Raw genomic sequence first — 15999 nt, forward strand, 5'->3', positions numbered from 1 at the left:
TGGCACCAAATGCACCGAGCGCTAGACACGCAAAGTATTACACACACGGCCGGAGGTTGACGCAGGGGGTCTGCGGGAAACCTCCATGCATATGGCCTCCTCTTCCCAAGTCTCACGGAGTGACAGGCACGGCAGGATTGGCAGCTATTTGACAGATGCAGGATTGGGCGTGTGGGTGGGTTGACAAATCTGTTCCCCCGCCCCTCCCCTCCAGTCGTCACCACACCGCTCACAAGGATGCAGGTGATGCCGAGGCCAACGGAAGGGATGGTACATGCTGGTTATCCATGCCAGTTTGGCGACTTACAAATCCGTCTACGAAGGATGAGCAGCGAGATTTTGTTAGCTCGCGGCCACTGCTGAAGAGCAATGACGGGTGGCTCCCAGGGGTGGGAAAAAAAAGTTTACTCAAGTATTTGCTTTGCCCAAGTTTGACGGGCAATAAAAACAAACTGTTTATTTACCCACTCAAACACTTCAGCCAGAGAACAGAAACCCGATGTTTACTTTCATGACCTCAGAGCTAAACATTAACCCAGTGCTGTAAGCTATACCACAGGGTAATATGCTGGGGTTATTTCGCCCACAAACACTAAAGGGGATTGTGGTCAGGATCACCTGGGACTGCAAATGCCACTAGTTTCCAGCATGGCCAGTACCCACCACATACCCTCTCCACGTTTCATATACAAAACGAAAATACTCAAACATATTCCAACATCTTCATTGACCTTTGCATCAGAAAAGCTGCTATAATGGTGACCCTGCTATCGTATATAGCTGGGGATCCAAAGAAAAAAAATGCATCGGATTTTTTTTTCTTACCAATAAGCCATTTTTTGGCCACCCTCACCACTGAAATGTGGTAATCCTACTGCGCCATAAACCACAGAACTCACAAGGGACTCCCCCCCCAATGGAGTGAACCCATGGTCCCAGCACAGTCAGACGACTGCACCAATCACAATAATGTTGTTCTCACATTTTGTTGTTGCTCAATTTGGCCGAAGAAAATAAAAGTGGAAAAAAGTGGAAAAAGAAGTGGAAACAAATACAACTGGAGAGAACGAATCGTGAGAAAGGGGGGCCTTGGGGTAACTCCGGAGGTGGCATCAGCAGTAGGGTTAGTACTGGCATCTGTTATCTAGTTGGCTAGGGGTACGCTAGTAGTACGTGTGTTCAGCCTGTGACCGCTTCCCGCTGCTGCCGTGAACCAGGGCACCAGACGTCGCCCCCGCGGTGGGGGTGGCGCTGGGTTTTGTTTTCTCCCTCCGCTTGCACGTGCGCCCACGTACGCACGCGGGCGCCCGCGGTGACACGCTGACCTGACACGCTGACCTGCACAGGGAGCCTAACACGCTTTGACAGGTCGCAACGAGCGCATAAATTCACCCCCCCCAACTCCCCCACCCCGCAGAACTTCCTCTTTCTCTCCCAGCCTTTACCAGGCCACTGGGTCCATGTATGTATGTATGTAGAACCTTTCGCACCGTACGTAGCCAGCGGCGCCAATCAGAGGTGCGAGGTGGGTGGGGGGAAAGGACAACAAACTAAACACAAAAAGCAGTTCGAAATAAATAAATTCCATCGACGATTTTAAAGTGCATAGCTCCCAGAGGCTTGATAATAACACGGGGGGGGGGGGTGGGGGGGGCGCCGGTGATGCGGCCCTGGCCGGCAAGCGTTCGTCACTTGCTCCGCAAGTTCGCGGTTCAAATCCAGCAGTAGGCCGCACCGGTTACCATCGTTAACTACGCCCGCTTCACTCGGTGGGCGTTAAGAGATTCCCGCGCCAGTGTCGTGGTCAAAATTTGTATGCATGTAGAATTTATTTTGCACCGTTTGTAGCCAACCGTGCTAAATTGGAGGTGCGGGAATTAGAAAAGTTTGCCTGTAATTTACGGAATTGGAATTTACGCATGGAGACGTTTGCCCCTACTGTGGATCTACTGCAGCCTGTGATACACAGCGCCCACCTGGCCCCCCGTAATAGCCTTGCTTAATGAAAAATGGCGTGAATCCTAATAGCATTCAATTATTATTATTGTTATAATCCATTATGAGCTGCCCCTTCGTGGCGAGAGACCGATGACCAGGCAAGAAGTCCACTTGAGCCTCACCCGCAATATTCCCACTATCAGACCTCAGAAGAAGAGCGGCGTTGAGCCTGGAGAGTTGCTTTTGGATGGGCGACCACACACCTGCGCATCAAACTGGCCCTGTAGGCTGCGTGCCTACATTGTGGGGAGTGCGCAGGGAGATCCATTGCTGAAATATACTACGCTCCGCAGTTAAATAGCACCTCCCCACCCACCTTCCGAGGCCCGCTACATCCTCATCCAGGAGTGGATTAACGAAATGGCCCGTACGTGTACACGCAATGCACAAGAGCCCGCTGGGGATTAGCGTCTACAAACACTGGGTGGGGGGGGGGGGTCGCTTGGGGAGGTGGGTCATGGGGTCACACCTCCAGTTGCGATGGTCACCTCCTCCAAGTGGTGTCCGTAGAAGAGGAACGGGAACGACAGGTTCACCCGCTGATGGGAACACGCGCCACGGAACACACAAACACGTGTCACTGTTATTGGTCGTGATTGGGAATCAAACTCCGTGTCGCTGGATTCGTAGCGCAGTGCGCCAAATCACTACGATGCGTGCGCCTCACCGCGGCCTGCCGGTGCGTGTTGGAGAGGATGCCGTGCACGCGCACGTGTTGGTTCTGCATCTTGTCGATGTTGACCCAGAGCTCGCGGCCGCGCGGGTCGGCGAGCCGGTAGGTTCGCGAAGTGTAGTAGCTGTGGTTGTCCTGTCCACGCACGGGGGCGTTTGCACAGAATGATAATAATAAATAAAACGTCCATCATTCCTCCATTCATCCGTTCATTGGCACGAGGCTTAAAATTCCTGGGTGGTGAAACCCTCGGCATTTTTCAAATACTTTACAATGCAGCCACGCTTCCTGTGCAAGCCACCGCGGCCACGGCGGCGGTGGTGGCGCTCGAGAAGCGACGTCCCGGACCGTGGGAGACAAGGCGGCCTTCTGTGCGAAAACCGGACGCACGCAACGCCATCGAGGTTGGCTGCGAGATCCCGCCGGTGGGGTGGGGGGAGGGGGGGCTGCGGTGGCTGTTCGCCACACACTTTTTAACCCAACGCTCTGCGCGGCACATGAGCACTGGCGGCGTGGAGGATTTTTCGCCCAAGCGGTGATTTTCCACCGGGGCGCGGAGCCAGCGATCCACCACTCTGGAGGCGGCGGTCGAGGGAGGGGGGGGGCAGGGAAAGGGCAGTGTTTTAGATGGCAGTGCAGCAAGTGGATTATTGTTCCTGCCTGTGTGGACCTGTGGCTAGGGGTAGGGCACTAGTATGGGTAGCTGGCGAGAGGTAGGGCTAGTACGATAGTGGCTGGACTGAGTATATCAGCTGTGGCGACGAGAGCGTCCCTGGCTGGGAGGATTCTGAGTAAACCCAGATAATGCGAATTGCCGATGACCTGGCCACAGCCACGGGCAGATACACCCTTTCCCTCGGGCAGTCGTCATTTCAAATCACCGCGTCGTTAGACCGACGATCTAAGCGACGGAAACAAAATCCCGTTTTCAACGCAGCAGGATCGGGCGCTACGAGTGGCGTGGGACGCAGCTGCGCACGGACGGATCTGTTGCGCATCGCGTGGCGTTCCAGCTGGCGTCGCCACACGCACAACTGCGCTAGCTCAGGGCCTGCTGGCTTGAGCGGAACGAGCGGTGGGTTTTTTTCATATCAATTGCGCAAACAGCCCTGCTCTCAAATAATTTTTTGCGTAATATTCGTAAAATTTCACCTGACTTGTTGGTGATGGGCATCGCGGTGCAGGGTGAAGGTTACATTAGGTGGCGAGATGTTAACTGCCTCGCCTGGTACGCAGGAGGTCGTGGGTTTGATCCCAACCCTGACGCCTGCTGTATGTTTGGCGTTTGCATGTCTCTCCCCCGTGGTCGCGTGGATTTTTCTCCGGGTCCTCCGGTTTTTCCCCTCCACATTTAGAATCGACATGCGCTTAGAGTATTTGGCGGCTGTGAATTTCCGCATGATAATCTACTTTGTTGCGTCATGATTTGTAGCCAGGTCGCTTCTGAAAGAGAGCTATATAGCCCAGTGGTTCCTACCTAGTAAATGAAAAAAGAACGTTGCTTATAAGTACTTTCGGAGCTCTTGTAGAGCAACACCATCGACCCACGTGTGAAGGGCATTTGCAGGTAGGAGGAATAGGAGGATATCACTGAAAACTGCTTTTGAGGTCGCTTCGAGTGACCGCTTAATATATGGAAAATTTTCAATCTTCTGCCGGATGAAGGCTTCCCCTCCCCCACAATGTTAGCCGTGGCCCAAAATTGATCTCAGCTCGCCAGAGTTCATTGCGCCATTGTATGCATGTGTGCGTATTTTATTAAAACTCTCACCACTGTACATAGCCAAGCACGCCAAGGACAAAGGTTTCTAAATATCACAAGGAAAAGCATTCCAGACGGCCACAGAAGCGTATCTGAAAGTGCGGGGATGCAGTGACCGTCTTTGTTCGATGGCCAGCCAAAAGCCGCTGCGAGGATGACCGGAGTTCACGCGATTGTTCATATGCTCCTTGGCGAGATCGGCAAGGTACTGTGGTGAGCAAAGCACTGCGCCACTGCTCCACCCAACACTACAGCGTTCGATTTAAACGGTCTCCACTCCCACGGCACGTGGAAAAATTAGGCTTCAGAAGGGCTTGTTAATGTTCGCTTGAGAGTCAATGTCATTAAAACGCACGGCAAACACATCATTATTACAAGCTTCTTAAGACTTCCAATTTAAACCCAAAAAAAACAAGAACCGAAATAAATGTAGTTATTCAGCGTAAAAAAAGAAAGCGGAATATAATCCACGCATTTCATGCCTGCAGTGTTTACTATTTATAAGCTCATAAATATTGCCACGATCACTACACATCTAAAAAAACGCCACGCATAAACACGTAATGTAGAGCCGAGGAATGTGTTGACACGTCCATAATATTGGGGTTTCAGTCCCAGCAGTACAAACATCTCTGTTTCTCTTGGCTCCGAGTTCGGGTCGCGAGCCTTCCTGAGCCTTTTGCCGAGGCCTCGCTCCCCACACCCCTCCCCCCAAAAAGGCATGTGTGTTTGAGCTCTGCAGACTGTACAAAGACAAGGAAAGCATTTCCTGCTGTTTCAGCTTAACAAATGTTCAGCTTAAAGCCAAAAAAATGAATTTCTCATTAAAAATAAAAAATCCCCACTTGGACGAGCAGTTTTGCCTGTGCCAGGCAGCGCGCTGCGTCACCAAACTGAAATGAACGCAGGTCACAATATGCCGCCTGTTAAATGCAGGTTCTATTGTACGCCGACTGCGATTCCCATCACTGAATAATCCACAGGTTGTTTTTGTTACTTAACGAGTTTGCAGTTTTCTTTTCTAGCAGCTGCATTAAAAAGGAGCAGCATTGCAACGTTTCATTGTTAATGAAATCCCATGCTTGTGGTAAGTGACAATGAGCAGGCAAGGGGGCATGCTAATAGCAATGACGATAAAAAGGCTCTTAATCCGTCACCCTCAGGGACTGCCAAGCCAAGGCTCCCCACCTCCCCATCAGAATTTCACCGTTAAAACCACGCAACCTCGGTTGAGTTCACGGAATGAGCAGTTAAAAAAAATTAGGCTAACTCGCAGGGAACATTGCAAAATGATCCAAATCGTAATGCGGTGGCTTGTCCAATTGGAAGGCAATTGTCTACGGTTTAAAACAAAATCTGGTTCATTCATGGAGGTCGACGGTTCAACGCACACCACAAAACTAAAATGGCATCATCGCCTGGCTAGCGCGGATTCCAATGTTTGCTTGCCCAGGTACATCTGACACAGTGGCGTTTTTATTCGAGCAAACTGTGCCCTCCTCATCAATTTAAGCAGACGGGTTTTTTTTCCATAAGAAGTAGGGCTCAATGTTTGACGCACCATGCCCAGGTAACAATCTATTTCACAAATCGGCCCTTCATCAGTGGTTATTGTCAACCTTTATTACACGCTTTTATTAAACTCACTGTCTGTTGTTTTGTCGTATCAACAAATCTTGTAACTCAATTTTAACACACTTCCCAATGTGGTATCGACTGCAAACTTCGTATACTCATGTCTTACCGAAGACAATACTATATTCTATCATAAAAAAAAATATTTTTAAACCATCTTTTTTATATGTTATGTTTCGTCTTCGTTCTAATTGTCCACGCTCAACTCACGTTGGCTGTAAACCACCACGGCCCATTACGTTATGGCAAGCCTCGGGGCCACTTCCTGAAGTCGTGGAGTTCTGCTATTACTAGTATGGTACATTTAATTAAAGCGTGTTATAAAAAAAGCATTTTTTTATATTACTTATTGGCAACTACCGTACCCCACTTGTTGAATTTTATTTCAACCGAGTATGTATCCCTCCCCCCCTTCTTGCTTGACCTGACACAGTTGAGAAAAAAAGTATGAATAACGAACATCGATATTTTAACCAATTGTGAGGTAAATCAACTGTCTGCGAGTAACTGCAAGCGAATTTAAAAAACTAACAGACACTGCGCGTGTAAAGTAATTTGTCCGTGTCCGCTGGTCACTCTTGGAAACCACATTGTTTACCATCGGCGGCGCTTCTGTCGCAAGGGTCCGAGCTGCCGCGATACAGAAATAAAAACAAATCGCAATATTTGATATCATGAGGTATCCGATGAGCTATAAAAGCTCTTCCCCCACCCCACACATGTCCAGTACCTCAAAGTGAGCGGTGCCGTTGTCGGCGCCGTCCTGGCTCTCGCCACCCCAGGGGTCGTCGTTGTCGTCGTCCACGTCGTTGACTCCGGTGCTCAACGGCTGCGATGCCGACGCCGCGTTGGGCAGGGGGCTCACGTCCCTGGCGGAGCGCGACGCACCCTGCCGGGCTGCCCCGACCGCCACAAACGCCAGCCCTGCGCGGAGACAGAGCGAGCGGTAAGGGGAGCGCAAAAGGTTACGGAGTGCGCTAGAGGTCACAAAGGGCGCGAGAGGTCACGCACGGTGCACGTCACGCGGCACGTGCATGGCTCACATGGCCTCAGAGGTCTCGTACTGCATGAAAGTCACGTGACCAGTACCAGTGGTGTCAAGATCGGCCTCTGTGGATGAGGCTCGTGAAGGATGCTACTGGGCAGTTGGAGGTAGCCGCCCTCCTACAACAATAGAAGGCAGAGGAGCGATACTCACAACGAGCGGAGCGCCGGGCGGCTAGGGGGCACAGGTGGTGCATTGGTCAGTCATCTCAGTCAACACATGGCACCTGGGTCTGTCCCGTGACCTCCTGCCAGCAGGCGTTCGACACTTTGTGGCCTTAAAATGACCATAGCCTGGCACAAAGCACCATGGTGATGTCACTACCACTTGGTGGCGAATTTCGGTTGTTGTTGAGGTCTTTCATTTGGTGCTCGCTAACATCACTTGCCCCAACACTGTTAAGGCTCTACTGGGGGATAATTTTTGTCAGAAGTCCCATGCACAGTTCACATGGCACGGACAGGTCACAGAACGCGTGCAGGTCAAGCAAAGCTCCGCACAGATAGTCAAGAGTCCGTAGCTATTTCTGCAATCCACAGCCCAACGAGGCCATACACTACAATGAACACCATTTTGTACCAAGCCAACAGTGACCATTTTATAAAAATCTAGGCAGGGTCCCACCATAGGAACGTGGAATTTCCCTCAACTGGCCCAGGAGCTGCCGACATCGCCGAAACCCATCAGAATGTTGTTTGAGCGAGCGGAGAGCCACATTTAGTTCGACTCGACTCCAGCAGTGTAACGAGCGCGAGGGTAGGGTGCGCCTTGGCCCCCCCTCGCTAGTCCAAGCTATGAGTTGGGGCCCCCTTGACAACCACCCTGTAGCTCGAGTAAAAGAACATTCGACGTAGAAGTCCCTTTTTGGGATATTTATTTGATTATATACACGTCAATTATATTGCCAAGAGCTACTCCGGAGCTGCAGTGGCTGCGTTCTCCGAAGACGGAGCGCCCCCACAGCGTTAAATGTTCACGACCGTGAGCATAATGATGCGATTAGGCAAGAGTCGTTGCGATAAATCATAGCCTCGGTGCGACCGTGGGAGACGAATAAAATATCGCGGCCCCATCTGACAGATTGCCAACCCCCCCCCCCCCCGAGCTGATAACGTCGTTACTAAGCCACTGCTCAACTCGCAAGGGCTGTGGGCCACCTCTTCCTCAAACGTCACGTTCACACATCCCAAACACCCCCGCCCCCCCCTCACTTCCACCGCCATCAGATTCTTCCGTAAATTTAGCTGTCGATGCTATAACAGGACGAAAGTGAAACGTATCTAAAACGGACTCCTTTGGCAGCTTCCAATTCGTCAGCGCATGGCTTCATCTCCAGGCTGGAGAGCACCACACCCCCTACCTACCCAGCTTTCAACGACGGCCATCAACCATCATAATCATCATCATCGTCGTCGTCATCAGCAGCGGCCATCAACAAATCCACTGCTGGATGAAGGCCATCGCCAACCGACACGGTCCCACGCTGTAACCATCCACCCAGCACCCACACATGAGCTGACCCCCATGGCTCCATCTCCATGATGAACCCCGACATGAGCCAGCGGACAACCGAGCGTGCCTTAAAAATTGACGTCCGGTCAAAATTTCTGGATTCACAATTCCATTCCAGAATGGATTTAGATCTTCTGGTGCCGTTGGTTTCGGGGGTTGGTCAGTACATGCACGGGAGACCACCAGGGCTTGCAGTCTGCAGCAGGCATGGGGCTACAGGGCAAGATGGTAGTGTTGAGTGTTTGACTCGTAACCCTAACCTCGTGAACCCAGTGGGTTTCCCCCCTCCCCCCCTCAGAGTCCACACGATTTCCTCCCAAACACCTCACCGAAAAATAATTTAGACTCAAACGAGGCTTTCCTAGGGAGATAAAAAAAATTTTTAATAGCATAGCATACACTTAGTGTACGATTTGCAAAAATCCACTATTCTACTTTACTTCTACATTGCCCGTCTTCACAAACCCCTCCTTTCTGATCTCGTCAAAGGAGCATAAACCATTACACATACCACGCTCATCCTTGCAGAATAAGTTTTTCCCCTTTTATCTGGCAACAAAACAGGTGTACTGGCAAAGGAGGTCCCATGATGTAGATGCTCACCCCGAGCTCTCATTACTCTGATAGTGCATTGTCTTTGTGCTGTAAGCCTTTTGGCGTCCTCTGGTCAAACACCGTTTTGAGACTAGGCTCAAAATAAAGCTGTCTCTGGTGTGGACCAATCAGTTTCAAAGACAATGCATATATTATGAGAGTATGTTTTTTGTTTGCATTTTGACCACAAGCATTGTGGTTAATGCAGACATGATTCCTTGTAAAATGGTTTCAGTTTGGCGTTTTAACAATTTACCACCTGTTTTCTTGCCAGATAAACTCCTTTTAAAAAGTTTTTTTTTAAACAACGCTTTTATTTACTTCGTTTAACTCACGGTCTTTGAGAAGTTCGTCAATGGCGCCTGAGACACGCGGCGCCTGATTTTTGTACGAGCCGATTAAAGTTTAGGGACCGCGGCGTCTTTGACCTACACAAACATAAATAATAAGGCGCCCATACAAAATATGAATTGCTTTAAAATAGCGAATTAGTTGATTAATTGATGCCGATTGTGATACAGGCATGCATAGTCACCGGATCTGAGTACGTGTGCAAAATGTGGAATTGATTGGACAACAGGAAGTGGACTAAATTTTGATTACAAGATTTGACCACGACAAACAGAGGAATCAAGTTAAGTAAAACCGTTGAATAAAAGGGTAAAAACGTATTCTCAAAAAATCTTAATAGTTGGAAAAGCCAACAGGAAGTTTTGGCGCAAGTGTTTGGAATTTAAATCTCTTTGACTGCACTGTGTTGCACACATTTGCCCTTTGTGGCATGTTTGTTTATTTTGGGATAGTTTGCCAAGGCCGCTGCCAGGGCAGTTCCGCCACCGCCACCAGCCGCCTGTTACAGTCTCGCGTGTGGGACGCTGTGGTTTGAAGCAGTCACACGCCACCGCTGCCAATATCGACCCCAGTGGAGCTACACTTTTCGCTCAAACGGTGGTCCACGGCCATCGGGAATAAAGCAGAGTCTGTCTCAGCAACAGGTTTGTGCGCCCCTCCCAGCCGTGCCCTGTGCATGACCCCAAAGGCTGCGACTTCTACTCTTACATTGTAGGCACCTACCCCAACATTATCCGGGGGGGGGGTGGGCAGACGAGTGGGTGCCCCGATGGCGAGATGTTCTCTTTCGCTTGGTGTACAGGAGATTGTGGGTTTGATCCCAACCCTGACGCCTGTACATATGGAGTTTGCATGTGGCTTTGATTCCAACCCTGACACCTGTATATATGGAGTTTGCATGTCTCTCACCATGGTCATGTGGATTTTTCTCCGGGTCCTTCGGTTTCCCCCTCCTCATTTAGATCTGGCTGCTATACATTTCCACGTGAGAAGCCACTTCTCATAGCAATCATTTGTGGCCGGGTCACTTCTTATACAATGCGTTATATAGCCCACTTGGTCTTACCTAGAAAAAACAAAATAGTCTAGTTTAATCTCTTGCTGGCCACGTGACCGCACCAGACCACAAAAACTCTTCCTGATAAAAACGATCAAGCGGCGACGGCGGCGGCACAAACCCACGGCAAACACCACATGGCACCAGGAACGTCTACATGAAAAAAAAACGCAGCTCTACCGATTGCCACGGCCGAAATTGCACTGTGGCACCAGGTGGGAGAGAGAATTACCGCAGCGTCTCCCGTGACGGAAATGATGCAGTTGACAAATTGCCGAAGCTGCTGCGGAATGTCTCGCGCAACACCGGAGACTCGCGAGGAAACATTGACGGGGGCACGGCGCTCTCCGACCCTCAATCATAATTTGTAGACACACGGTCACGTGGCAATAAAACAAAGTTGATGGTGGCCCTCATTACCCATGGGCCACCCTCATTCGATTTTCACAATAAAGGAACAAAAGTGGAAACATCAAAGCGAGAAAAACAGACAGCTCACGACGGGCAGCAGCGGCACGTCCGATGAACCACACACGCTTAAAGCGATCAGCCGTCGAGAGCTGGCTGTGTACGAAGGAGTGGAGTGGAGCTTCAAGACGTATTCCCATTGAGAGGGTCGGTCAATCGCTCACGGTAAACATAACAAACTGCACCAGCTACACAACAACCACGTGCGGCGTGAAGGGGACAAGGACGGCGTAAAGGGTTGAAGGGCAATTACTCTATTTCTCTCGTGCCACGTGGCATTCACAAATCCCATTTCATCAACCTAAGACTGTACCAAGAACTGATCTTGGTTTAAGTCAGAGCATCACACTCCGAACGTTTCTCATCAGTCCGACAGCGCTGCCAGCTGAGGTTAATCTGCGATGGGTTTTTATTTTTTCCAGCGATGGAAATGCCACATTGCCACAGCAGAGCAGTCTCGCAATAACATGCGTTATTGAATCAACGTGCGTTCAGAGTATTTGGCTGCGATACATTTCTGCGTGATAAGCCACTTTGTTGAGCTATCATTTGTGGCCAGGTTGCTTCTGAAAAAGAGCTATGTAGCTCAACGGGCCTTACCAGTTAAAATAAAAAAATTGCTTAGGTTTTTAGTTTAATAACAAACCACTGCAGACTTTCCACAAAGTGTTTTGATATTTTATCCCCCCCCCCCCCCCGTAAGAAGTATGGAGGAGACGAGTCAACTGGCAACCGGGTCTTTAACTAGAAACATTCCACAGGACTCGGAAATGCAGGAAAATATCAGTCACAAGTACGAGCTGGGATGGGCAACCACCATTCATAAACAGGTGTTACAGGCTGCCGCAGGCCTACGCTGTGGGCAGTGCAGTAAATGTTGGACTGGATTTCTATGCTACCCACCTTCACCAAACCGCACGTGCCAGTGTGGTGAAGAATGGTCAAACAACCCCGATGATCACCACGGTGTGGGGGCAAGCCTTTATCCAACGGTGGATTGACAAAGGGCTGGAAGTTAACAATAAACAAAATTGGAAGAGGGTTACACATGTATGAGGAGCAATGAATTTCTAAAACAGATGGTTTTGGGGCAATCAGTCTGCTCGAATGTGCCAAATCAGCACAAGACAGATTCTAATTTGGGGCCATAATAACCTCAACTGTGCAAAACACATGCAATGAATCATGCCAAACGCCGGTAAACATAAAATTGCACAATATATTTAAAAAACTCCCACTTATTAAAAACAAGAAAAAGGAGATCTTGGCAAAATGTAAATAACGCACTTTCCGGTCTTATATTTAGGGTTTGATTAACATTCTTGAAGGGCTTTGGGATGCCAAGTGAAGGCAAAAAGCAGCGGATGTTGACGATGCCTGGGCGCACACATCACGCGACAGGCCGCCGGGTAATCGGAGATCTTCACGCCCAGCATCTATGGCAGCGTTAATTTTTATTCTCCCTGTCCAGCGCGTTCGGGATTTAATGTTGGCGAGTTCCAGGGTAGTGATGTCAATCCCTCCGGCTCTGTGCCTCACCCCCACCCCCCAAGGTACAACGCAGCACGTCCACCAGTGTGTCGGCCGCGTGCTCGCGGTGGAAACCCGACCACGTGCAGGCGTGAGCGTGCAGACGATCCAAGACAGCGGCACTCGCACAAGCACACACAAAACCCGGGTAGTCGGATTCGTAACGCAGCGCGCCAACCACTACACTACCACACACACGTACACACGGGCACGATGGTATCAGCTGTGAGCACACAGCTTTCTTCTTGTAGTGTATCAGCGTAATGCCCTTCCATCAATCTACTGCTGGATGAGGGCCTCCCAATGCTATGCGGGTAGTGAATTAATTTGGCCATACTTCACAAAGCTAGTTACTGCTGGCGATGAAGGCGGGTAGTAGAGACATGGGAGCGTATTAGTATCGAGCAGCAATAGGTTTTGCTACCCATAATGTAAACTAAACCATTTTATTTTACCAGGTAGGGCCCACTGAGCTATGCAGCTCTTTTTGAAAAGCGACCTGGCCAAAAATGATAGCCCAACGAAGTGGCTTACCACGTGGAAATCTATACAGAGACAAATACGCTCAAACGCACGTTTCTAAAATGTGGAGGGAAAAGCCGATTGACCCGGAAAAAAACACACGACCACGGGGAGAACATGCCAACTCCAAATATATAGCAGGCGTCAGGGTCGGGATCGAACCCACGACTTCCTATGTACCAGGCGAGGTGGTTTACTTCTTTACACCGCAGCACCGTGGCTACGTGGCCATGCAGCGCTATGGATAACATGAGGCGATTGGTGGGCTGCTCACTCCAACACTCTCCAGGCTCCCTGCTTAGCCTGACAGGGTCGTACGCATCTCTGCCGATTTGGTCACCAGAATCTTTATTTATCCTGGAGAAATCCGATGCGCTATGAAGCTCCTTTTCACAGATGTCCAGTACCAGGGGTTGTTGGTATGGCGAGACCAGAGGATAGTGCAGCAAAAGCCCAATTTGCTGCACTCCCTGCCTCTAACCTGCCCAGACCAGTGTGGTGAGGTATGGTCAAACAACCCCACCCACGTGGCACAAGATAAGTTAATACTTTTACGATGATTGCCTCCACCATCCCTACCCCGGATCGGCATCAACTTCAAATTACTTAGGCCTCTCATTACACTGCATTAATGTCACCGAGGCAGTGACCCCGACAGCCGTGGGTGTATTTTTGGCACCCGCTGGCACGGGAAGCGGGAGGGGGGGAGCTGCACGCAGGGACTTGAGGACCCGGGCTACCAGGCCGTTTCATCGCATCCACGAACACTGCTGCGTTCAACCACCACACTTGCAGGTCACAACTACAACACACCGTCACTTAACAACCCACCGTCCACCAACTAGGCCCCTCACCCACCACACTGCAGGGTCACAACAAATGCACTCACCTCACTCATCCACCCAACAACAACGTCATTCGCCATCAAGTGGCGGTGACATCAAACTTGGCGCCTATTCCAAGCTATGCACGCTTTAAGGCCAAGTGAAGCATCGAACGCCCGCTGGCAGACGGTTACGGAACAGACCCTGGTGCCATTGGTTGACCGGCTGCAGAGAAACCCTATTAACTGCACGTCGGCCTGCAGATTAAACCCGGGGGGGCGGTGGCGTGGAAGATCGGGCGAGCGGTGAAAATGCTCGTCGCCCCAACGATGGGCACCTCTCAGCGGGGAGTCGTGGATGATCGCCGCAGGGGCCCATCGTGAGTGGTGGATGTCGACGGCTCATCGGTCAAAGTCGGATTCTTCAAGATCAAGAATGTCAGGTCTAAGTTAACGTGGTCAACACCGTTGTTGATGCCAGGGAATTGCGAGCACGAGGATCGATTATAATACACGCCAATTATCTATTTATATTTACTAGTTGAGGCCCAGAAGCTGTATAGCTCTTTTTGATAAGTGACCTGGCCACAAATGATAGCTGAACGAAGTGGCTTGCAATGCAGAACTTATAGCAGCCAAATACTCTAAATGCATGTTGATTCTAAATGTGGAGGAAAAACCCAGAGGACCTGGTGAATAATCCAAGTGACCACGGGGAGAACACGTAAACTCCAAATATACAGGCATCAGCGTCGGGATCGAACCCACGACCTCCTGTAAACAAGGCGAGGTAGTTTACATTATTCACGCTACCGCCGTTAGGCAGACAGAATAGACGGTATAAATAAGGCAGGGGAAAAAAAAAGCAATGAAACGAGATGGCAAAAACGAGACTCAACAATTTGGATTTGTTTCGAGATTGTCAAATCAGATTACAAGCCCATTAGGCGACAAATAATTTAATCGGCGGGGGAGCGAATCATAGCCTCGTCTCTCCCTAGTCCACCTGAGGTAGCACAACGTTTAAGGTCACACCGATGTATGAACAAAGCAAATTACTTGATAACCCGCATGAATTTTACATGGCATTCACTTAATTCACCGTTCCTGACCACAAAGTCACTGGAACAAATTAAGTGATGCCGCAGCCACAGTGGGTGCGGACAAGCGGGACATCTGGTCTGGGCTCACGGTGCAGGCAGTGGCGGCGTGTAGCCGGACAGACTGTGCACGTGATCCATGTCACCGCTGCGATGATGGCATCGAGCGAGTGACAACATTGTCTTGGTGGTGTCACCGCACTCGCACCTGTGGCACGTACAGTCTTGAGGGGAGTTTGCTTCGTTACACAGGGAGATCCATTTATAGGATGCCCTATTGGGTTTTCGAATGCCCCTCTTACATTCGTCCCAGCAGTTGAACACATGCTGTGAAGCGACGGCTCCATCTCTCGCAGAGGAGGGTGCTTTAAACGATTTTACACCTTGCATTGATGATCCTGGTGGGTATCTCGGCCTCGCCGTGCGCTGCGTTGCACCGCTAGTCGAGTAGATAACCATGTGTTCAATAAACCCTCGGAGCCAGGATGACCGTCCAACTCCGATCGTCATTTATTGATTGTAACAGGTAAAACTGGTGAGAAAACACAGATACAGCATCTGTTATAATTCGGAAACACCCACACAATGAACACCACAGCATCAGAACATTGTCTCAGATAACAATAGATCCTGGAAGGACCAGGCCCCCACATTACCCCTGAACAACTAGACAAAGGCACAAGCTGGTGCGTTGCATACAGACACAGTGTATTCATCCCACTGCACCCCAAATGTACAGCATTACACTTAACACTAAACTGTGGATGAGATACTTCGTCATCACTCTCAGGATCGCAACATAGGCACAAGTCTGACTCGACCTACTAAATCACAAGTAACATCCACAATAAGGAAAGTCACAGGCTTCGTTACTAACTAGGCCTCGTATTTACTACAACAATTTAACGGCACCATAAATGCATTTACAT

The 15999-nt window shown here is 50.0% G+C and overlaps 1 protein-coding gene across 2 annotated transcripts in view; it reads right to left on the bottom strand.

Moving 5' to 3' along the window:
• Window positions 1-15999, bottom strand: part of LOC144720072 (plexin domain-containing protein 2-like) — a 41168-nt gene that overhangs the window by 10526 nt on the left and 14643 nt on the right. Inside the window, exons 1-4 of one of the 2 annotated variants that reach the window (XM_078596541.1) lie at window positions 15454-15602; window positions 6799-6992; window positions 2666-2806; window positions 2468-2537 (exon numbers count right to left, since the gene is read on the bottom strand). In XM_078596541.1, the coding sequence (XP_078452667.1) occupies window positions 2468-2537; window positions 2666-2806; window positions 6799-6992; window positions 15454-15580 (532 nt within the window). In that variant the 5' untranslated portion in view covers window positions 15581-15602. Of the gene's footprint in view, window positions 1-2467; window positions 2538-2665; window positions 2807-6798; window positions 6993-15453; window positions 15603-15999 lie in introns of those variants that run through there. The other variant, XM_078596551.1, reaches the window with a different exon arrangement.

Source organism: Lampetra planeri, chromosome 1, assembly GCF_965212315.1.
Source record: "Lampetra planeri chromosome 1, kcLamPlan1.2.h2, whole genome shotgun sequence".
Lineage (NCBI taxonomy): Eukaryota > Metazoa > Chordata > Hyperoartia > Petromyzontiformes > Petromyzontidae > Lampetra > Lampetra planeri.